General features: G+C 38.3%; 1 protein-coding gene across 2 annotated transcripts in view; it reads left to right on the forward strand.

Annotated features, from left to right (window-relative positions):
• The window catches only part of LOC100889083 (ubiquitin carboxyl-terminal hydrolase 36), a 29,026-nt gene extending 8,924 nt beyond the window's left edge, over positions 1-20,102 (forward strand). Inside the window, exons 3-17 of one of the 2 annotated variants that reach the window (XM_030984453.1) lie at positions 239-389; positions 961-1,191; positions 2,088-2,198; positions 3,448-3,553; positions 4,538-4,605; positions 5,259-5,329; positions 6,837-6,919; positions 7,895-7,972; positions 9,981-10,074; positions 11,223-11,447; positions 11,929-14,143; positions 14,765-14,938; positions 15,847-15,953; positions 18,251-18,355; positions 19,534-20,102. In XM_030984453.1, coding sequence (XP_030840313.1) covers positions 239-389; positions 961-1,191; positions 2,088-2,198; positions 3,448-3,553; positions 4,538-4,605; positions 5,259-5,329; positions 6,837-6,919; positions 7,895-7,972; positions 9,981-10,074; positions 11,223-11,447; positions 11,929-14,143; positions 14,765-14,938; positions 15,847-15,953; positions 18,251-18,355; positions 19,534-19,611 — 3,897 coding nt within the window. In that variant the 3' untranslated portion in view covers positions 19,612-20,102. The remainder of the gene's footprint in view (positions 1-238; positions 390-960; positions 1,192-2,087; positions 2,199-3,447; positions 3,554-4,537; positions 4,606-5,258; positions 5,330-6,836; positions 6,920-7,894; positions 7,973-9,980; positions 10,075-11,222; positions 11,448-11,928; positions 14,144-14,764; positions 14,939-15,846; positions 15,954-18,250; positions 18,356-19,533) is intronic. The other variant, XM_030984454.1, reaches the window with a different exon arrangement.
• Positions 20,103-25,508: the final 5,406 nt, after the last annotated feature.

The following is a 25,508-nucleotide window of genomic DNA, read 5'->3' on the forward strand; positions in this document are numbered from 1 at the left end:
ATGTAAATGGACGATTTACTGGCAAGAATGCACTATGTATCAACATGTAATCACAAAGTTTTAGCAGTATAGTACCTTTTAATTTCAATACTAGTAGGAATTAAACATCATTGGGTTGAAAAATATGGAAAATAAGAAAACAAAGAGACCCAATCTTTTCTGTTTACAGCTGGTATGTCATCCATATATTTAAATCTTAATATGTTAATATTTCTCAATAAATATTTTTCACTGGCAGGTACTATTGAAGCATGTAGATTTCCAGGCAGCACAGAAAGACATTTCGTTTCGTCTCCAGAATCTGCGAGGGAAATATGTCCCACTGAATGCAGCGAAGTCAAACTTACAGGGTGAAGGCTCTAAGAAGTCCCAAGGATATTCACACAAAGGTTTGTTTAGGAAGGAATCGCATGAAGGAAAGTTGGGTGGCCTCTAGACAATTACTCTGCAGGCATTATTTTGTTTACTGTATTTTTAAGGTTTGGGTTGCATTTTAGTTTAAGGCTAGGTTGAGGCTGGGGTTAGACATTAGCTCCAAGGTTGTCATCAATAATTTGGGTTTTAAAGCAAATTGACTGAATCATGTGTTAAAAAACTAGAAAACACTATCTACGTTCTTGCAGTTAGTTGAGCTTAATAGAAATGACATGAATGAGTTAAGGTGATTTTGCTGTTGCTTAATATATAATGTGAATTAATTGAAGATAGACTTAGGGACACGAAAGTTGAATTTGAGCTGTATTTGAGCTGTTAGCAGCAAATTGAAGCGCGTGCAGTCGTGTCAATTGATCTAAGAGCGACTGACTTCAAAATCTTATTGAATACATATCAGCTACTTTAAAATTCATTTTAAATTTGAGTTTTGATTTACTTTACGATAATACCTTAGTCCAACAAAGGACTTGAACTTAACTGTACAAAAACTCCTATTAACTTGATTGCTCTTACTATTTCTTCCAGGCAAGATGAGCCTTCAGGATGAGAGCCAAAGCAAGTCGGATGGCATCCCGGCACCCAAGCAGGTGCTCTACAAGCCGGAGAGGGTGCGGCTGGACTGGCAGAAGTGCAACCGGGTTGGCAGCGGCCTCATCAACATGGGCAACACCTGTTTCCTCAACTCCACTCTGCAGTGCCTGACCTACACAGCCCCTCTGGCGAACTACCTGCTCAGCCATCAACACAAGGAGGAGTGTAAGTTTGAAATAGGTTGAGGGGGTATGTTCCCTGAAAGGTTGGAAGTTTAAAGCCCCACTGCAGCTACTTGCACCCTCTATATAGCAAACAATGCCTAATCGGTGCCTGTCGGTCCACCATGATCCCCTTTTTCTTAATTGAGAGCTGATTTGATGAGATAAACTCATGTCAGTGGCCTTGCAGGGAGGTCTAATCCCCCGTGGCCAAACTAGTGCAGACAGTCTTTAAAACGTATGACCCTAGTTCTATTTCATGACACTTTCAATGGTCACGGGCCAAGTGATAACATAGAATGAGCCGCATTGATTACATTTTAAGAAATTGATTTGTTTGATACCTATGTGATATTTTCGTATGGCGTGGAATCTTGAGAAAGTCAATCCATATTGCGTTTGCATTGTTGTTGTTGTAAGTAAACATTTCTAAGTAAAGTTTTTCATCTTGTCATCTTATTACTTAGTAATGATGAATTTGAAGAAGAAAAAGTCTAAGAAATGATTCAGAAGTGATGAAACCTAACACCTGTCCTAGAACTTTGTTCATTAATGAGGACTTTTGGATTAGTTCCTGATCTGGAAATATTCACAACTTTTCAAAGCATGATACAAAAAATCAGTGGAGCTGGAGACGTATGAAATTATGAGTTGTACTTTGAAGTTATTAAAAAATCTAATGGCAGGTGAGTTATTTTATCTTAAACATTACTGACCACATCTTAGATGTTAATATTATCAAAGCATGGCCTAGAATCTTGATGCTAACATACAAAAAAGGTTGCCCTCTTGATAATGTCTTGATTTCTTCTGTTTAATCCTTAAATATCACAAGAGCCCTTCGAAGACTTGTCTGTTGTGGTATCGCTAATGACCTTCTTTGTTGATATTTGACCTCAGGTCGATCATATGGTTTCTGCATCCTGTGTGACCTCTACACACACATCCAGCGTGCCTTCCAGCATCCCAACCAAGCCATTAGACCCATGAACATGATACACAAACTCAAAAGTAAGTGTTCTTTCTTCTTCTAATGGCTCTGTATATCTATAGTCTGGGCTCTTGCCAGTGTATATCTCACTTGGCGCTTATACCAAATGTGGGGAACTCCAGAAATACAAATACAGTCAAACCTGCTTTAGTGACCACCTGTCTACAAAGACCGCATTTTTTGTTTCCCTTGAAAATGGTTTCTCATTGGAACATGTACTAAAGGAACCTGAACATAAAGACCACCTGCTTATAAAGACCACTTTTCTTGTCTCCCTTGGGCAGGTTTCACTGTACCAAGGAAAATTGTCAATGACAAGAGTAAGAAATAATCCCAACTTGCAAAAATAATTTGGTCTGTCCAAACCATTCCCCTTGGATGCTTCAAGGTCAGTTTTACATTGGGTGTATACAGAAAACAAACCCATACCAAACCATTAATTGAAAGAGGAAAATAAATGAATTGAATTGAACCAGGCCATTGGACTAAAGAACGTGTTCCACATAATTTAAAAAAAGAAAGAAAATAGTACCTTTCTATAAACTTAACAGGCAGCCGTTGAGTGTAACCACTTTTTTAACCTGCTCATTGTCATTTGTTGTTGTTGTATTGATACCTATTGATTTTATCATTATTGAATTATGATATGATGTATACCGTATTTGCCGGCGTAAAGGCCGCAGTATTTTTGGAAGAGAAAATATCAAAAAGTCGGGGTGCAGCCTTTACGGCAAAAGAGTAAAAAAAAATCAAGTCAAAACCAGCACGAATTTGCACATATGGGACTACATACGGTAAAATAACTATACCACTATAGTACAGGACATTTCAACACATCTTACCGACAATATTATCTTGCATTGTTGACATGAATACAAAAATAAATTGCTAAACCAACATTTGCCATATAGATCTTGATCTAAGTTCGTGCCAATGCATTGCAAAAGTAAAGGAAGGGACCATTTAACGGACCTGTCGCTAAGCATCCATCCAAAGTCGCCATTTTGTTTTCCATTTCATGCAGTTTCGCATTACACCGTACATTGTGGTACGGGTATATATCGGCCACCAAAATTGTGTTTTACGAGAAAACTACGATTATTTTTTTTTGTCCGTTGGTTTTTTTTTTTTCTCTTTGAAATGTCAAAGTTGGGGTGCGGCTTATGCGGCGGTGCGGCCTTATCGCCGGCAAATACGGTAGATTCTTTTCACAAATGAATTTTCCTGAATCTCAAATTCATACAATTCTACTTTTGATTTTGTCTCTAGGTATAGCCAAGCACATGCATATAGGACGGCAGGAAGACGCACACGAGTTCCTACGCTATGTCATAGAAGCAATGCAGAAGTCCTGTCTTAGTGGATATGATAATAAGTAATCTACCCACCTTTGCATAGAAAAATCATTAAGTCGCAGAATACGAAAATTTATCACCTGTACATGTAGAATCGACTCATTGATTTGGCTTTAGTGAAATTTTAATTTCTACAAGTTGAACTAATTGAAGGTTTGAAGTTATTTATTATTACATCAAAAAAGATAAAAATCGTTAAATTAGGATAACTGGGATTGTGATATAATAGAAAGCTCAGGTTTCATGAGAAAGTCAATCCATTTTACGTTTGCAAATATTGTAAGTTAACATTTCTAAGTAAAGTTTTTCATGTTGTCATCTTTACTTGGTAGTAGTGATTTGAAAAAAAAGTCTAAGAAATGATTCAGAAGTGATGAAAACTAACACCTGTCCTAGAACTTTGTTCATTAATGAGGACCTTTGGATTAGTTCCTGATCTGGAGATATTCACCACTTTCAAAGCATAATAAACAAATCAGTGGTGCTGGAGACATACAAAAATACAAGTTCTTCTTTGAAGTTATTGAAAAATCTAATGGCAAGTCAGTTATTTAGGTATGTCTGATTATTGTATTAATTAGCTATAAATGGCCCTACTAGAGCTTGGAACAGACTAAATATGAAGTGAAATAACACATTTTTATGTCAATTTATGATCAGAACTCCTCATTAGCTATTATAAAGGTGTGGTTGGAGAAGTTATTGCATTCCTGCGCTTAATATGGTGCATTTGTTCCTCGGTATTATTTCTATGGATTTCAAATTATTCACAGTATTGATTATGTAAGACCATGTTATGAACTTGGTACTGAATATGTGAGAGTATTTTGTGGTGACTATAACCATTTTGACCAAGTCATAATGCCATTTAATATCTTTTTAACTGGAAACTGCTTCTTGCAATTCTAATCAAATTCGAGCCCAGTAATTATCTTTTGTTATGGTCACCGTAACTAGTAGAGATAATGGCAATGTTTTTTGATGGAATTATTTCTATTTGACAGACTGGATAGGTACAGCAAGGAAACCAGTCCCGTCCATCAGATATTCGGAGGCTACTACAGAAGCAGAGGTAAATTACAACACTAATTATTTCATTTTCAGCTCTCGAACAGTGTTACCCTATGCCTTTGGGAAGTAAACAGGGTTTTATGGAAGTACAATCAGATGTGATGACAGCTAAAAATTTGTCCTAGAATTTGTTTCTTTGAGACAAATTCTTTTGTGAGGACTTTTGGATTAGTTCCTGATCTGACGTATATGAAATTGTTTAGACCTGTTCAGTAATAAGATTTCCCATGCCATAATTTTGTTTATTTTTAGGTTACAACCTTTTTGATAGTATGTCTGGCACCTGAATCCTTGAAATAGCAAGTTGTCTCGGTGTCTGCAGAGTGACACCATTTCTCACTTGAGCATATACATCTTTTATATCCTTAGCATCACATTCTTGGTTCCGGTGTTTCACATACTCACCATTCTCCATTTCTTCTAATGGAAATTTTAGATACAAAAGTGTTTGAAAGCATCTTTGTCACCCTTACCCTTAAATTAGCCAGTTATCTTGATATATATGCAGAATTACATTATGTTCCCATTTAGGCATATAAATCTTTTATATCCTTAGCATTGGTCATGGAATGAGAGATACCAGTATTCAAGTGTAAAAGATCACATTCTTTGATTCTGTGTAACCACATACTCATCATTCTTCACTTATTGCAGTGATATGTGCAGCATGTCAGAGTAAATCAGATACCTTTGACCCTTTTTTGGACATCAGTCTGGACATCAAGGTGAGTGAACCAAGTAGGCTTTTATTTCCTCAAGGTCTCGACCTTGGAATGGCTAGGGGAGTCTTTCACAAAGATCCTAAGTTGAACTTATCTCTAAGTTGGACTTAAAAATTATGGAAAGCCGCTAGCATCTTTGAAAATATTTTGTAAAAGTTATTTTAAAAGGCATAAAATGTTGACTCAAATCATTCATATTTTCTATTATCAAGGAGATTTCATGTTCTTGATGTGGAATTCATGAAAAGTCTAAAATTCTTGAATTTTTGCTTTTGAATACATTTTATTTTAAGGCTACAAATGGCTCTCCATAATGTTAAGTCCAACTTAGGATCTTTGTGAAACACCCCACTGGTTATTTTGGGTGGGGTGATTCCACTACAAAACATAAATATAATAATAATAATAGTAGGTTTCTTGTATTGCGCTCACGTCGGGCGGGCTTGACACTCTTTGCACTCCACATGCTTTAGCATGGCTGCTTTAATGTTGCTCTTTCAAGTGATTAATTGCTGTCTGGTACCCATTTACCTCACCTGGGTCGAGTGTGGCAAATGTAGATTAACGCCTTGCCATAGGACATTAGTGCTGTGGCAGTACTCGAACCTCGAACCATGTTATCCACAGTCCACTTGACCATGACACCTCCTCATGTTAGGAAATAAATGCCTATTTTGGCCATTTTCAGCTTGGTGATTTTGTTATAAATGCTTTGTGGTAGCTGTTGAGTGGAATTTTATAAACTTGTTATCAATAGATGAGGGTGTGGGGGAATAAATTTCAAGCATGATTGTCTTTAATGAATATCTTCCTCATAAGCCTTATCTAATCGAAAGCTCAGGTTTCATGAGAAATTGTATTCATATTACGTTTGCATGTTTTGTAAGTAAACATTTGTAAGTACAGTCTTTCATCTTGTCATCTTTACTTAGTAATGGTGAATTTGAAGGAAAACAAGTCTAAGAAATGAAACAGAAGTGATGAAATCTAACACCTGTCCTAGAACTTTGTTCATTAATGAGGACCTTTGGATTAGTTCCTGATCTGAAAATATTCACAACTTTTCAAAGTATTTTTTTTTGTTTAATCAGTGGAGCCGGAGATATATGACATTATAAGTTGTACTTTGAAGTTATTGAAAAATCTAATGACAAGTCAGTTCTTTATCTTTAACATTACTATCCGCATCTAAGAGGTGTGGGGGAATAAATTTTAAGCATGATTGTCTTCATGAATATCTATTTTCTCAGCCTTATCCAATCAATTTTTGTCACAACTTTCCCTCAGAATTGTTAAAGTGTGTAAAATCCAAGTAGATACATGGGTAAAATGATCTGATGACGGCAGAACCTCTGGGCCAAGAAACACCCACTTTGGTTGGTTAGGATGAATCCTGCTGTTCAAAGTTTAAAAAATGGCTAATTCAATCACATTGCTAAGCAATGTTTATTTTGTTTTATTTTCCTACCTTTTATTCGTGATTTTGATTTGACCTCGCTTTCTTTTTCAGCATGCTCCTTCTGTTCACAAAGCCTTGAATAGACTTATACAATCTGAAATGCTAGATGGGGATAATGCGTATCAATGCAAAAGGTAAGAAAACTTTTTATTAAAACCTTCATAAGTTAAGTAGGCTATTTAATTGATGGTTTATGGTTACTTTCGTCTACATGTATAGTGCACTACTAGCTAGTTCGCATAAAATAGAAAGTGTGAAACAAAGTTACTAATGTTTGCATGTTCAAAGATTCCAAGAGTATTCATGTTGAGTGGTAGATCCTGTTACAACATTACCATTAAATTTGAAACCATACAGGCTTTAACACTCCATGTAACTGGACCTATAACTTTGCTTCATTTTGAATGCCCAGCAGTGTACTTTGGTTGCGCTAGAGTAATGGTGAATTTGGAAAAAAAGTCTAAGAAATGATTCAGAAGTGATGAAACCTAACACCTGTCCTAGAACTTTGTTCATTAATGAGGACCTTTGGATTAGTTCCTGATCTGGAAATATTGACGACTTTCAAAGCATAATAAACAAATCAGTGGAGCTGGAGACATATGAGTGTACCCTTGTGAAGAGATCCAATCTTAAACCAGTAACATAATCATTTATCTGTAACATAGACATAGCAATGTATTATTCCACTGTCATGAAGAGAAATAATCATATAATATTGGATGACCTTGAGTGTGATACAAGAATATATTGCTCGAGCTATGACAATATTGGACGAGTCTAATAATGTCTTAGTGAGAGCAATATATTCTTGTATCACACAAAAACAAAGACATACAATATTATTATTATTATCTATATTAGTCTGTCTAGCGAAATAACAAATTTGACTTGCCTCAGTAAATATGGCTTTGTTTTCGTGTGATATCGCCATGGTATCGATATCGATAGTTGAAGTTCCCGGATGACTGAGCAATACGAAAAAATACCGGTCAGTCATCCGGGTACTGTGCTAAAGATATTAAATACACTGATTTATTGTACTGCTTGGAAGCCTTATATAGATAATAATATAATGTATTTGTATCATTTTGAATGGGTCTTTTCAGGTGCAACAGAAAAGTGCTAGCACAGAAGAGGTTCACGATACACCGATGTCCCAATATACTCACACTTTGCCTGAAGAGGTAAGGTTCTGACCACTTTTAAGTTGTAAAAAGCAATAATTATCTATTAAACTGATCTAGTTTGTGTGTCTGTTTGCTGTTTTTCTTTCTTGTTTTGTTTGAAATTTTAGAAGTGATGGTGATATTTTTTAATCTCTACAATTTGTAGTTTAAGTAATTACTTTTTTTTTTTTTATTAAGTTAAAAAAGATAACCGTCATTACATTAGAGTAACTGGGATTGTGATATTACAATAGAAAGCTCAGGTTTCATGAGAAAATGAATTCATAATTGTGATTTACTGTAAGTGCTTTGGGCCTCATGGGAAAAGTACTGTATTAGTAATCATAATAATAATAATGATAATACATTTGCTTTTTTTGCTGTAAGTAAACTCTTAATCGTGTCATCTTTACTTGGTTATGGTGAATTTGAAGAAAACAAAGTCTAAGAAATGATTCAGAAGTGATGAAAGCCAACACCTGTCCTAGAACTTTGTTCATTAATGAGGACCTTTGGATTAGTTCCTGATCTGAAAATATTCACAACTTTTGGAAACATGATAACAAAAAAATCATTGGAGCTAGAGAAGTATGAAATTATGACTTGTACTTTGAAGTTATTGAAAAATCTAATGGCAAGTCAGTTATTTCATCTAAGATTTTGATATATCTGATTATTGTATTAATTAGCTGTATAGCCCTACTAGAGCTTGGATCAGACTAAATATGAAGTGAAATGACACATTTGATGTCAATTTATTTTCAGAACTTCTCAGTAGCTATATGTATTGGGTACCAAGTGACCACATCCCTTGAACTTGTCCTGATATTTACGTTGTTATGGCGGCATACTCGAGGATAACCATTGTAACAAAAACTTTTAGTTTTTGACTTTGACTTTGAATTCACATATGTTTGACTCATTGAGAATACAGTCAAACCTGCTTTAGTGACCACCTGGCTAGAAAGACCACCTGCCTACAAAGACCACATTTTTTGTTTCCCTTGAAAATGGGTTTCTCATTGAAACATGTACTAAAGGAAATTTTCTACAAAGACCACTTTTTGTGTTTCCCTTGGGCGGTCGCTATAGACAGGTTTGACTGTACCACCGTTTTATTATGCCTCCGTTACGAAGTAGCCGGAGGCATTCTGTTTCGGGTTGTCCGTCCGTCCGTCTGTCCGTCCGTACGTCCGTCCGTCCGTCCGTACGTCCCGTTCTCGTGATCGCGTTATCTGAAGAACCGATTAATGGATTCCTGCCAAACTTTGGTCATGTATGTATCTTGCAGAGCCGATGAACTGATTAGATTTTGGGGCCTCGAGGTCAAAGGTCAAAGGTCATGCGGCTCATTATGTATGCAAAAAAAACTCGTGATCGCGTTATCTGAAGAACCGATTGATGGATTCCTGCCAAACTTTGGTCATGTATGTATCTTGCAGAGCTGATGAACTGATTAGATTTTGGGGTCACGAGGTCAAAGGTCAAAGGTCACAGCGCACATTACGTATGCAAAAACAGCTCATGATCGCGTTATCTCAAGTACCGATTGATGGATTCCTGCCAAACTTAGGTCATGTATGTTACTTGCAGAGCCGATGAACTGATTAGATTTTGGGGTCATGAGGTCAAGGTCAAAGGTCATGCAGCTCATTATGTATGCCAAAAATAGCTTGTGAACGCATTCTCATTAGAACTGACAGATGGATTACTATTTAACTCAGGACATCTTGCAGAGCCAATGAACTGAGTAGATCTTAGGGTCATGAGGTCAAAGATCAAAGGGTCATATATGTATATGAGAAATTGCTTGTAATCACGATATTCTGAGAACCTGTTAATGGATTACAATGAAACCTGAATTTGAAAAATTTCTTCCGTTTTGGTTTGTAAACTTGCTCTATGAAGGAGGCATCATTTTCGACTGCGCGCAGTCGAAGTTCCATCTAGTTGGATAATGTTTTGGTTTTTCAAGAGCTGAATTCTGATAAATTTTTATCGTTTGGAATTTTTTTTTTTCTTCTAGGTTTGAGTTCAACCGCTTCAGCATGGGTAAGATCAACAAGGAAGTGAGCTACTCAGAATACCTCAATCTTCGGCCGTTCATGAGTGAAACCAAAGTGAGTTGGTCTTTGTGCCTGCTGGGATGTGAAGGGTAGCTTTAGTGGTTCAAAATCCCTCAAAATAAATATCTACTACAGCTTCAGAAATATAGAGTTTGATACTGAATGTTAACATATAGGTAAAACAGGCTAGAATGTGAAATTGCATGAAGTTGATTTAAAAGATCAGATTGGGTTTTGGGAAATATTTATTTAAGCGGGACTGCACTACTTGTAGCTACTTGCGCCCTCTATATAACCAACAATGCCTAACGGTACCCGTTGATCCCTCATGGTCCCCTTTTTCTTATGTTAATTGAGAGCTAATTTGATGAGATGACCACCTGCAAGTGACAATGCAGGGAGCTCTAATACCTCCTGGCCAAACTAGTGCAGATAGGCTTTGATTGACATTGACTAAATAATCTATTGTTTAGGGAAGAGAATTTTCAGATGTGATGAAAGCTAACACTGTCCTAGAACTTTGTTCAATTTTGAGGATTTTGGATTAGTTCCTGATCTGAAAAGTAATATTGATAGGATGATAAATATACATTGTACCTGCAATACTATTGAGGTTACCCTGTCATGAACTGGCAATCCCAAGCTCTGACTTACATGATTGTTGGCTTCCGAAACACATTTTCCCTCCTTTTCTTTTCTCTTGATTGCTGAACCTCAGATCAATGTGATGTTTGGCTGAATGTGCTAGTTAAAAAAAAAAAAGTTGATCCTCCAAATACCCATCAAATTGATCCTCACATCGCTCTCATCCCGATTTATAAGATGATGACGTGGATCCTAATCAAATGATTGGTTGAAAGCATACACGTGACCAGGCATTTATTTTGCCTAACGTGTAATTTGGATAGTCATTATCCAATGGTAATGACCGATCATTATCAAAATCATGTTATAAAACATCATTTTGTAAAACAAATAAAACATAATCTTATAAAAAAAATAATACACATCATTTTGTTCAGGCATTAGTAATATTACCCACACTCGGTACCTTCAAAACAGTCCAACTACCTCGGCTACCGCCTCGGGCGTATTGGACTATTCCAAAGGTACCTTGTGTGGGTAATTCTTACTAATGCCCTCACTGCTGTGTATTATTTGTATATTATTCACCCTAGCATTACTCCTCTTTGTCCGATCAGGGTCCTGCTGTCGGCTACCAGCTCTATGCGGTCCTGAAGCATGAGGGTGGCTCCTGCAACTCTGGCCATTACTACTGCTACGTGCGCGCCCCCAACCAGTCCTGGTACTGCATGAATGACTCCTATGTCAGTCAGTGCAGTCTGAACAGGGTGCTCAACCAGAATGCCTACGTCCTCTTCTACATCAGGAAACCTCCCAAGCCCAATGTCAATGGGAACAATCAGGTAATAGGTTACACCCATAGAGTGCCATTTACAGCCCCACTGCACTACTTGTAGCTACTTGCGCCCTCTTTATAAAAAACAATGCCTAATCGGTGTCCATTGGTCCCCCGTAATCCTCTTTTTCTTATGTTATTTGAGAGCTGAGTTGATGAAATAACCACCTGTCTAGTGACCTTGCAGGGTGGTCTAATCCCTCATTTACACATGTACAGATGGCCTTTAAGAGTAGGTGTCCCATGAAAGGAACCTTGCACTGATATCACCTTAAAAACACTGCAGTCTATCAATGACACAAGAATGTTGTACAGGTAGAATCAGATGTGATGATAACTAAAGTTTTGTCCTAGAATTTGTTTTCTTGAGGCCTATGCTTTTGTGAGAACATTGGATAAAGACATCTATCAACTTCTAATGGTTTGTACATTCTAAAATAAAAGCATCTGAAATGGTATTGATAAGGCTGTACGTTTCTTTTCTGCAGATGCAAGCACAGCAGACCAACAAACAAATGCCAAAGACAGCCACCTCACCTGGCATCATCCACAAGGCTTCTAACCCTCACCAGGGTCCAGTTGGCACACCTATTGCCAGACCCAAGCCCACCCCTCCCAGGCCCACTACACCGACATCCAACGCACCAATTACTCCAAAGCCAAAGATCATCCGAGAGCCGGAAAAGAAGCCACAGACATTCACCCCAATGGCCAAGCACAACCTGCCTCAGATGATCGCACCACCTGGGAAGAGAGACAAGTTGTCCTTCGTGATCAAGAGCAAAGGTATCGCAAGCACTCTGCTGAGTTTGAAGCAGGGACAAGGTAGCGTGAAGCAGGGACCAAGTAGCGTGAAGCAGGCACAAGGTAGCGTGAGTGCGGAGACCAAAGGCAATCCACTCCTGGACAAAGGTGGTGCCTCAGGTCCGCCTCGAAGTGATTCATCAAGCATCTCTGGGAAATCGCCACTCAAGGCAAAGAATAATGGGGATGTTGCTGTTGCAACAAAGAAACATAAAGCTCCCGGATTGCTGAAGTCGAAGGAAGAGGAGAAACCAACCGAGTCGCCGAAGAAGGCAACAGTGGTGAAGAAGACAACAGTGATGACAAAGACAACAGTGATGACAAAGGCAACAGTGATGACAAAGGTCAAGAAGCGCTCGTCTCTAGTGCCATATGACAATGATGATGACTCGAGTTCCTCAAGTGACTCTGAAACAAACTATGATGCCCTTGTAGAACGTTTGAGCAAGGGTGCAGTGAAAGATACTGGTGCCTCATCCAGTAATGGTAGCAAAGAGGTGAAAGGGGATCCGGACATGAAACCCCCCGATGCAGCTGCTTTAGAGAGAGAGAGAGAAAAGAGGTCTGCTCTTGCTAGCAGCATAAACTTGACTGCCATCCGCAAGACAGACTCACCTCTCAAATTGACAATCACCACAAATGGAAATGCCCAGCGCATTATGAGCACGACACCATGGAAAGTTACAGATGGTGATGAACAGGTTTCGCCGTCAGTCACATCAGATAGCAGCAACCACAGCAATCAATCCTCCAACTCTACCAGGGAGTGGGCTGTGAATGACAAGAAGGATAAGCAATCGGTTGAAGAGGCAGTTAAGAAGGAGGCCTCTCATGTTGGTTGGAGCGTGAAGCCTTCCCCCTCCCGCAATGGTGTGGGTAAGTTCAGGCCTGATAATGGGGAAGACAGAAGGACTGGCTCCCCCACAAAGCCAACCCCTTGCAAAACAAAGAAAGACATGACTGCAGGGAACGGTTTGAAAAACAGAACTCCCTCCTTTTCTGAAAAATCTTTTGTGAGCAAAAGAGAAAAACTTGGTATTGTTCCCAAGCAGTTGAATGGCAAGCATGTGAACCAAGACAGGACTAAGCTGAGTGCGCCTGACACCCAGACAGATGTGCAAGGTAGCTCTGGTGTCGGGAAGGAAAGGGAAAAATCCAATGGGAAATCATTTCTTGTACATCAACAGTCAGCCATCACAAAACATGGGGTTGATGCCCAAAGCTCCAATGGCAAAAAGAATGGTTCAGATTTTAAGAAAGACACTGCTAGCTCAAGTGATGATAGTGATAGCGAGGAGGAGGAGGAGGTCGGGAAAAACAATAAATCACGGTCAGAAGTCACCCTCAAGAAGAATAAGAAGAAGAAAACGAAGAAGTTTGTTAGTGATGCAGAACCACCAGCGACCAGTGAAGCAAATGGACAGAGTGATAGGAAGGATACGAGTGAGAAAGGAACGGGCGTCGGTAAGAGTGAGAAATTACCAGAGAGTGACGCATTCCGGAAATATCGTGGGACGGGTAACGACTCGGACAGCGATCACGGGAGCAATGCTGCTTTCAAGAGGAAGAAGAACGGACAGCCAGCCTCCGGTCTGCACCATCAGAAGTTCCCACCAGCTCCACAGCGCTTTCATCAAGAGAGATTCAGCTCACCGACGGACAGCGATTATGACGAGGATTCTCCAGTGGGGCCTCACAATCAGGGGCCACGGAGGAAGCGGGAGTATCCCGGCGGCGGGCAGGGCTATTACGAGGAAAGGCCGCATCCCCCACACCAGCAGGGACAGGACCCAAGGACCCACTGGTACGGCGCACCCCTGGGGAACAAAAGGAAGAAGATGGTGAATGGCTACGATGAGGGCTACGGGAAGCAGGACCAAAGGAGATTCAGACAAGAAGGTGGGATATGTACATCAGTTGCAAAATATAACCGAATTCTTAACCATGCGATGCATCAAACACTGTAAGCAAAATACAACATCCAACATCAATAGAATGTTATATTTTGAGATAAAGTTTAGTTTGTAAAAAGTCAATACTAATTAATCTATAATACTGCATTTCATATTATCTCCAGGTTATCTTTCAAGATTGGCTCTTTAGATTCTTATCTTTTTCTTTTTCTTTTTGGTTTACCATTAAAACTAAGAGTGACCCTAAAGTTTTGACAATGCTTTTGTGGAAAATCAATGAACAATTTGCTTTTGATGTCCTTAATATATTACCCTTATATGTAGTAAGGAGGCCACAAAAATTGCAGAATCATCTTTATTCAATCATTCCAACTTTCATTGTAAAGCCCCACTGTACTACTTGTAGCTACTTGCTCCCTCTATATAGAAAACAATGCCAAAGTGGTTTCCGTTGGTCCCCCAAGATCCTCCTTTTCTTATGTTAATTGAGAGCTGAGTTGATGAGATAGCCATCTGTCGGTGACCTTGCTGGATGGTCTAATCCCTCCTGGCCAAACTAGTACAGATGGGCTTTCATTTTCAGTTCATTTTTACCCATTTCCTCCAGGTCCCCACCAGCACTGGGACCACCACATACAGCAGGGAGGGTATCCACAGCGACCGGGTGGAGATGGCCCCCCTCACAAGATGAGCCAGTCTTGGGATGGGACCAGGAGACCTCCTCCAGGAGAGGTGATGGACTTCCTCAACAAATCCTCTCACAAAGGATACGGACCATCGGGTAAGAGAGACAAGGGACCCGTTTCTCAAAGCCTTTTTTCAACGACAAATGACAAATATCAGTGACAAATCTGTTAATAACCAATCAGAAGCAAAGATTTCAGTAGCTTATAACAACAACTGTCATTTGTCACTGATGACAAGTTTTGTGAAACACCCCCCAGATCAACAAAATATTTTGACCCTATTAAAGTGACTCTGTAACATTGCCTCAGATTCTAAAACAAAATCCTGGATTAATCTCATGCTGCAATCATAATTCTAAAACTTTAGGTCAGTCAGGAACCCTATGACTTTTACAAGCCGATCGCCTGTCTGATTATCAAGATATCTATGATTGGAAATCAAAAATTAAAAATTTGTTTTCCTTTCCTTATTGGGGAAAATGAGTATGGTAAAACCGGTCACTCAAAGGTTTTTACTTTTTTGTGGCACTTCATGATCATTTTAAAGTGCAATCTTTTTTAGGGCTTCAATATTACACCAGACACTGATAACATGTAGGGCCATGCATCTCAGATTTAACATTGTTAAACAAAAATAATCAATTGTTTAGGGAAAATCATTTTCAGATGTGATGAAAGCTAACACTGTCCTAGAACTTTGTTCAATTTTGAGGATTTTGGATTAGTTCCTGATCTGAAAAGTAATCTTTATAGGATTGTATTTCTATGCTTGCACTTTTGAAGGAAAATTGAATGTTTCTTTCACAATGCAATCGCATGACCAGAACTCTTTTTTTGTGTGTACAAAATAGCTAATTCTAGGTGATTTTCAGACCCTCAGGCCTCTGATCAATTCTAACTGGAGTCCCTGGGTTAAAGCTGTGTTGAATGTTGGGAGTTACACCGTTCTAGCTCTTGGCATCCTATTAGTAACTTTTGCTTGTTCCTGCATTTCTTCCCGCAGTGCAAAGTTGGGATGGTGGACGGAGTGGCATCGATGAGGAGGTTGCTAGAGACCATGCCAACATGAAGAGGAGGAGTACATGGAACGATGACTACGATATGGGGAAGGTAAGAATGATGATATCGGTGGGTTTGTTGGCGAGATGATTGAGTGAAGGAGGGGGATGGGATGAGGGAGATGTGATGAGGGAGATGGGATGAGGGAACGGTCTCATCAAAATTAAGGAGGGTCTGCAAATGAGGGCTACTACCTTTAATCCGATGATAAAAAAATACTGATTATGTTGCAGGCATATTTTTGACTGCCTAAAATATTTTTATGCCTCCGCCACCGAAGGTGGTGCCGGAGGCATCATGTTTTCGGGTTGTCCGTCCGTACGTCCGTACGTCCGTACGTCCGTCCGTCCGTCCCGTTTGACCGTTATCACAATATCTCAAGAACCATTTAAGATTTAAACTTAAGACTCGGGAATAGTATTTATCACCATAGGAAGACGATCTGATTAGATTTTGGAGTACGTAGGTCAAAGGTCACAGGTCACAGAGGTCAACTTATGAAATTCCTTGTATTGAGTTTGTTAGCGCGATATCTCAAGAACCATTTGAGATTTAAACTTCAAACTTAAGGATAGTATGTATCACCATAGGAAGACGATCTGATTAGATTTTGGAGCATGTATGTCAAAGGTCAAGGGTCACAGAGGTCAACTTATGAAATTCCATACATTGAGATTGTTATCATGATATCTCAAGAACCACTGGAGATTTAAACTTCAAACTTAGTGATAGTGTGTATCACTATAGGAAAACAATCTGATTAGATTTTGGAGCACGTATGTCAAAGGTCAAGGGTCACAGAGGTCAACTTATGAAATTCCATACATTGAGATTGTTATCATGATATCTCAAGAACCACTGGAGATTTAAACTTCAAACTTAGTGATAGTGTGTATCACCATAGGAAGACGATCTGATTAGATTTTGGAGCACGTAGGTCAAAGGTCAAAGGCCACAGCGCACATTATGAATGCAAAAACAGCTTGTGATCGCGTTATCTCAAGAACCGATTGATGGATTCATGCCAAAATTAGGTCATGTTTGTTACTTGCAGAGCCAATGAACTGAGTAGATTCTTGGTTCATAAGGTCAAAGGTCAAAGGTCATGGGCCCATTATGTATGCAAAAATAGCTTGTGAACGCATTCTCATTAGAACTGACAGATGGATTACTATTTAACTCAGAACATCTTGCAGAGCCAATGAACTGAGTAGATTTTATGGTCATGAGGTCAAAGATCAAAGGGTCATATATGTATATGAGAAATTGCTTGTAATCACAATATTCTGAGAACCTGTCAATGGATTACCATTGAACGTGAATTCAATTTTTTTTTTCTGTTTTGGTTTGTAAAATTGCTCTTTAACGGAGGCATCATTTTCGACTGCGCGCAGTGGAATTCCATCTAGTTTTCTTTCTAGTTTATTCTTCAGTGCTACAAGCAAAGTTTTTCATCTTGTCATCTTTATACTTTGTAATGGTGAATTTGAAGGAAAAAAGTCCTAAGAACTGATTCAGAAGTGATAAAACCTAACACCTGTCCTAGAACTTTGTTCATTAATGAGGACCTTTGGATTAGTTCCTGATCTGAAATGATATGATATAAGTTCACAACATTTTAAGAAATGCCATAGTCCCACAACCATTTTTCAGGATTAATTAAAAGCTTAGTAGGAGAACTATGGTATGCTGGTAAAGGCCCTTGGCGCTCATATGATAGGTCCTGGGTTCCATCCTCGCTAGTGCTTACATCCTTGGACAAGGCTTTTTGCCCACATTTGTCCCACTCCACCCCGGTGTACATAGGTACCTGGCAATGCGGGAGTAAGACTTATTGCAGGGCCGCCTGAAGAGCAGTATTCATACTGACGTGGCTACCCTGGCTAAATATAACCAAATTATTAAATACTATCATTAAAAGCATCGTTTAACAATGTTAAATCTGAGATGCATGGCCCTACATGTTATCAGTGTCTGTGATATGGTGTGATATTGAAGCCCTAAAAAATTGCGCTTCAAAATGATCGTGAAGTGCCTCAAACAAGTAAAAAATCTTTGAGTGACCGGTTTTACCATACTCATTTTCCCCAATAGACTGTAGTGTTATCCAAACTGTAGGAAAACGGAAAATGAAATTTTGATTTTCAATCATAAATATATTCATAATCAGACGGGCGATCGACTTGAAAAAGTCATGGGGTTCCTGACTGACCTAAAGGTTTATAATTATCATTGCAGCATGAGCTAAATCCAGGATTTTGTTTCAGAATCTGTGACAAAGTAACCCGATCCCTTTAATACCTTTCAATAAAAAGTACTTTGTTTGCAATATTTGTTTTTCAAATTAGGTGAAGAAGATGAGGAAACCATTCAACCCACAAGATCAGCTCCCTGGCCATCATAATTCCTTCCAGCATGTACAGAACCATCGCAATAAGGGCAGCTTTCATGGGGTGAGTACATACAACATTGACAAATGACACACCCATGCACACATATATGACTTGATCAAATTAAAACTAAATTATTCAATTTATTTCAAATCGTAACATTATAATCCAGTCTATTTCTTTGATATTTATGCTCTCGATTAGTGATAATTATCTTGGTAAGGGGAACATTCATAAACTTGCTGATCCAACACTAGCTTTCAAATTCTGTTGGTGCGATTTGTCTTTTAAATACAGCAATATAAATGTCTTTTTAATTATTCAGATATGATGAAAACTAATACCTGTCCTAGAACTTTGTTCCTTAATGAGGACTTTTGGATTAGTTCCTGATCTGAAATAATATGTAACGTTTTTGAAGCAATACTTTGCTAAGTTTGCAACATTTTAAGAAACTATAATTCAATAGTCCCATAACAAATTTGTCAGGATTAATTAACAGTTTAGAAGGAGCACTATGGTATGGTGGTGAAGGCCCTTAGCGCTCATATTAGAGGTCATGGGTTCCATCCTTGCTTGGTGCTTAATTCCTTAGACAAGGTGTTTTGCCCACATTTGTCTCATGGAGAGGAAGGCCTATTGGCCATAGTCATTTAGTTGACCCATTCTTTTCCCAGGTTGACTGCTCTGGTGAAACAGTGTCTTTGAAATTTCTGTTTACTCTACATTCTAAGAATGAAATTGTGTACACTGTACATTTGTATGTTGATGATTTGAAAGTACCAAATAGATATTAAATTAGTCATAATAGCAATAAAGTGGGTGCTGATTCAAACGATTAGAGAGAGGCAGAAGAAATGGCTTGGACACATGCTCAGAGTCATAGAATGATCGAAGGTTCGTATTCATGGAAAGAAGAAGAGGGGAAGACCTCTTAAAGGCTTTCTAGACGATTTAATCACAGAATGTGGAGCAACAGGGTATAAAAACGCTGAAATTGATGGCTCAAGACCGAGGAACTTGGAGAGACACTTGATATAAAATTTTGATTGAGTCACTGAACCTGTCATAAACTGACAGATCACTGTTGATGATGAATAGCGATAATTGCAATAATGGTAGTAGTAGTAGTAATAGTAGTAGAAATAGTAGTAGAAGAAGTAGTAGGAGTACAAATGACGATGATGATGTCGATGATAATGATAATTTAACCGGTACTTCCGTTCTGTTACTTTATGCAGCAGCATCGCGGAGGGTTCAACCAGCATCATATCAAGAAATCACGGAGTTGGCATGGCGGCAACCGAAGAATGAGGTGATGTCATCATCGTTATGGATACCATCCTTTGCCGTTTCTTACCTTTTATAGTCGCAGAGTTCATTATCTAGTAAGAGATGTTATCAGCAAAATCAGCACTAACACTTCTCATATTAATGCATGGAAGCATGTCAAATTCAGGGTGACCGTACAACGTTTTAATCTCCATTAGACTGTGTGGATACAATGTTCGCTCCATGCTCTGGTGATCGATTACTTCTCAGTCATAGCGCTAAATGTGAACAGAATGACAGAGTTCTGCATTCTGACAAAGTAGAGCTATCAACTGTGACGTTCACATAAGGACAGCAAGTACGGCTCCTAGACCTGTGTGTTGGATGTTGACAGAGGAAGCAATGAGGGTTTACTATGAACCATGCCAATAGCAGGTGCAATATATATAGAAATATCTTGGATTCGTCATACCTAGAGGGGAAGATCATGCCTTAAAGGAGTTTTATTGTGAAGCATGAAAGAAAATGGAAAAGGATTTAAAAAAGGAGAAAAGAAATTAACTGACATTGTCTCAAGTATTGAGATTTCCATGTTGAGGCCTTTGGTCTTCACATGACCCAAGCATCTGCTTCGGTCTTGATATTGTTCCCTCTAGGGTCCCGTTTCACAAAACCTTTTTTTCAATGACAAATGACAAATGCCCCCCCCCCCCCAGGTTGCAATTCGTACAAAATCTTTATTACCCCTGGATTTTTTTTTAATTCCCTCATGATGACTGTCTCTTGAAATTTTGTTCTATTTTTACAATCTTTAGAAGTCGTCCCCTGTTTGAGTAAGCTTTTGCTTGACTTGCTGCAAGCTTCTTCCGGGCCCTGTTTCACAAAACTTATCATCAGTGACAAATGACAGTCTTTGTTATAAGCTACTGAAATCCTTGCTTCTGATTGGTTATCAGCATATCTGTCACTGATATTTGTCATTTGTCATTGAAAAAGGGTTTGTGAAACAGGTCCCTGCCCTATGCCATAGCCGGCGCTGTTGCTCATGCAGTACGGCGATAGGGTAGAATGGGATCGTAGATCATTGTACGATGAAGAAAGTGACTTACGACAATATACACTTACGGCATTGTTATGAAGAAGCTTTTAGCATAGTAAGTGAGAGCTTACCGAAACGGGTGATACGTTATTTGGAGCCAGGAGGGCATGAAATTTCTTTTCTACATCCAGTATGTGGGGACCTTCCTTTACATCATACCATATGATGGCAGAAGTCTTGAAGATAGTTTCATTCATTTGCAAGCTATCGTCAAGATGAAAACTTGTTGATATATTTCATGTGAGATTTGATATCATGTGTGAAAGATTGGGTTCAGAGTCCTATAGATATATTGAGAAATGAAAGTTATGGCTCAATTAAATGCATTCTCAAGACACTCCAGATTATATTTTAAAATTTGCATTAGGGTTTCCTCGTTTGTGTAGTTAATTTCTATTGTTTTTAAAGGATTGGCCTTCTATTTTTTTAAAGAAATTTCTATTTTATTTCATACCATTGCTAGAAGTGCAAAAGACAAATTATATGTATAATTTATGAGATCAAGAAAACACGTCAATGTTATAAAAAGGGTTCAAGAATGTAGGCAATCTGATTGGTCAAATGACAGCATGTGACCATGCTGCATTCGTTCCTACTGTGCTCTCCGTGCAAAAAAGTTCCCACCAAAAAGTGATATCCCATGGCTAAGTTAAATGTATGCAGATCTCTGGCACGTAAAAAGTCCAGACGTGATGATAATGCACATAGCGTCATATGGCAAGGGTATCATAGCGCGCATTCAAATGTTTGACAGCACGCTTGTGGTTTCATTCAATAAAGCAAATGGCGGCCTTCATGACTGCGAATCTTTGCGTTTTTATCAGGTTTCTTGCTTATTTCTCGAATTTATATTCATATTGCAGACCTGTTTTATAAAGCAAATATTCATGCTTTGAAGCCTTGTGCATTAGTGATATATGCGCTGCACTCGGTTAAAGTGAAGGTTGAGTTCTGGGAAGAGGTGAAAAATAATTTGTAAGCGTTATCATTCTTATTATACAGGTGTGGAAGAACATCAGATAACACATGTTCCCTGAAAAGCATGGCTCTTCAAATGCCTTCATATTCTAAATATGTCATGTAACATCGTAAAATTCGGGGGTAGGATTTTTACGCCACATGTTCGTGTAGTCCCATATACATCTTTCTGTGCACAGTGTTTGTAACTTTACCAAGACTTGGCCAAATTTGTTATCATTTTGATGATTCCAGAACCTTGCAATAGGTACACACAAATTCTTATATGCTAGATGATCAACCTTTTCTGGTCGATTCCACACCGTTTCTTTCACAATGCAATCGCATGACCAGAACTCAACTTCATTTTTAAGTCACAATTAGCTGGACAATGAACTCGACATGTAGAGTCCATCATCTGATTGTGACTTAACCTGTGTGCGGTGCATATTCACTAATGCACTCGCAAACATGAATAACCAGTATTTGTATGCTGTTAAACGACTAGATAATAGTTGGTATTCATTGTTGTTGGTTGAAAGATTTGTACATAACAGACACTTCAAATCTATTTTAATTTATACTGTATATTGTGAATTGAGAAGCTATGCTTTGATGTAATGTCATGTATTGTAAGCTTATATCTATTCTTAAAATCTTTTAAAACGTTAATTTGGAGTGTCTAAGTATCTTCAGCATTTATCTTTTGTCCTTGTTTTTGTTTTGTTTTATTTTGTTTTTATGATTTTAGATATCTGTAAGTGCTAAACGTATATCGTAGAAAGCTCAACCATAGGTATACATTGGTATATTGAAAGTTATACTAAAAAACAATTTGGAGCTTTTAATTTGCCCGACCGATTCTATCTACGTCGTAAAATTTCCTGACCATGTCGCGTCTCCACATAAATCCCCGTCTTACAAAAAAAATTATTGCAATGTCGTGGCTCAACAGCATGCACAAGACCATTGTGATCCCATGACCCGCTCTTTGAAATCAATATCCGGCTGAAGTTCATGTTTTCAGCACAACTCATGTCTACTCTGAATGCGGTCGTAAGATGCGGGGTCCATGACCCATGCCCAGAAGGTCTCAGTGCCAGTTTAACTACGTAGATCACGCCGATCATGCAAATTGAAAGCTCTCTATGATTCTTTAGATAGGATTATGCCATCTCCTCTTTGGGACATTTTATTTATTACCAATGACATGTATAAGGAGTCATAGCGACATTTTTGCATTTTGCATTGAGTAGTAGTAGTGTTAAACTTTGATATGCTTATTAAATACTCTGTGAATTGGCTCATCTGGGACTGCTTCTAAACACTGCATAGGGATTCTGTTCACATTGGACATTTTATTTCATTTCTTAAAAATCCTAGCATACTGTGTACCTAAATAATTATGTTAAAGACGCATAGTAGCGGTCTCTCATGGGAAATTCAACACCATTCCCGTGTTTACCCAATAACAGGTGTTCTCAATCACCATTATTAGCCTTCAGTTGCACGACCAATAGGCCTCATGTAATGTCCTGCATTTTCCACCAATCATCCTACGTGGAAAAGTCTGCTTAGATTTCCCTCACCCGAAGACTCTCAGAAGTATGTTCATTTCTGATTTAGAAATCCTGTAAGGGTTATGTTTTTCTTATTAAATTCATTTTGGTATACAGTGGAAACTCGTTATAACAAGGTCCTTGTGACTGTGGAAATTATCTAGTTATAACAGATACCTCGCTATATCTGAGCTCTTTGTAATGAGTTTCCACTGTATACATATACAAATTGTACAACTCTTTTGTTCCTGCATTAGGTAGAATGAAAGATTAAGCATTTTTGCTTTTAATTTATTTTTTGAATACTATCGGATCATGACTTAAGAATTCGTAGCAATGCCAAACCATGTCATCATTAAATTTCATCAGTTTGAAGGAGAATATTTTGTCTTTTTCTGGTGTTATATTGTTCATTGAAACATGCCAAAATTGGTTTGGAATAAGAAAGGTAAACTGCACACATCTTATATGTTGGGTGATATGCATCAACTTGTTAGAAAAGCAGATACTTAGTTGTTCGATCTTCTTGATACTGCCAATTTTATTGATAAAATAGGAAAATATGTAGAAACTGAATAAAACCAAGGAAAGGATATTAAGCTCGCTATTCCGTAGTTGCTTTTAATTTTTTTTTTACTAGTTTGATTTCAATTTTAGGTTGCCACTGTTACAAAACAAGCTGTTTTATAGGATGAACCATGAGTCCTACTCTGTGTAGAAAATATTATTTTGAGGAAATTTCTTCTGTCAGAGATTATTGTATGATAAATAGAGTCAAAATTAGTAACCATGTACATCATATAATGTGGAATTACATTTATTTTTTAATTCATACTTGTATAGAAAAAAAGAGATGATATGTACAAAAGTGAACTTTTATTGGCGTAGAGGAATTTTGTAGATGGTTTTCATCATGGTGTTCTGTGGACCTATTATTATGTTACTATTCAGTGCGGTTTAAGAAAAGCATTAATAAGGATGTATAGCACATCATGTATCACTGCATCATAAATATAAATGTAAACATTGATATAAAAACTATGCTGTTTGCAATGTGTTTGTTTTGTATCTCGGTGTAGCTGCGGATGGATGGGAGGTAGTCCTTGCCTGGCTTGTTGAAAATTCTCTGGAGCAACACGAGGGCCCAGACCAGATACTGCTTTTTTTCTTCTTTTTTAAAAACTTCTTTCTTTGTTTTTTCTTGTCAGAGTATGCCTTGTATGCCAAATAGGATGGTGTAGAAGTGCTGTGAGCGAACTTAATTGTGAAAAGACATCCTATAAAGTTGCCCCAACTATGAACATGACTGACAAAGAAAGCGGACAAAATATAGTTCCTCAGGTAAACAAAGGAACATCCCTTCACTGCTATTATGTAAAAATGTGTAGAACAGGTGAATATGCATGTGACACCTGTTCTACACATTTTTACATAATAGCAGTGAAGGGATGTTTCTATGTCTACCTGAGGAACTGTATATTTTGTCAGCTTTCTTTGTCAGTCATATTCATAGTGTATGCCCACCAAAGGGGCAAGGGAGGGGGAGAGGAGGGGAGGGGGGGGGGGATTTTGAGGGGTATCTTTTCAATAGACTGGTTTTTTATCAAATTAAAATTTTATACACACTTTTTAAACAAAGGTTGTTCTTGACACCCCCAAACAATTGCCCGACATAGCAACACGCAATTTAAGCAGGCTGGATTCCTGAAGTTCATTCATTATTGACAGGTTAGTGGAATAACTGGTCACTAGGTCCCCAGGAGAGAAACATCCATACATTTGAATATGTTAGTGAACCGGTCTATTCAAATAGGCCATTTTCGTAATGTAACCAAATTCAATGCATACGTCTTTGTAAAGTGCCTCAATTCAAATTATTTTATTCACCTGATAAGAATAATAGTATTTCAATAGACATAATCCAAACTGCATACATTAGTTGTTGCCAGGTTCGACATACATTATGGCTTGACCTACCTAGCAACACTTAATATATGCAGTTGCATTCTGACTATTGAAATACTATTATTCCTATCGGGTGAATGAAATACTTTGTATTGAGGCACTTCACAAACACTTATGCATTAAATTTGGTTACATTACGAAAATGGCCTATTCACTGACAGCACCCCAGTGCTACAAGCAAAATTTTGAGCACCCCCTCAAACTGCTGCATCCCCAGCAAACCTTTGCACCTATGGTCATGATTAGACACCCTTCCTGCTGTCAAATGTCTTCTGCACTCTGCCAAAACTGACCGTTATCTTGGCCATTTCTGGTAATGTCATTTTTTTTTTCCAGTCTGTTGTCGGTCTCGTTGCTATGACTG

The sequence above is a fragment of the Strongylocentrotus purpuratus genome, unplaced genomic scaffold, assembly GCF_000002235.5.
Source record: "Strongylocentrotus purpuratus isolate Spur 01 unplaced genomic scaffold, Spur_5.0 spur5_scaffold_14, whole genome shotgun sequence".
NCBI lineage: Eukaryota > Metazoa > Echinodermata > Echinoidea > Camarodonta > Strongylocentrotidae > Strongylocentrotus > Strongylocentrotus purpuratus.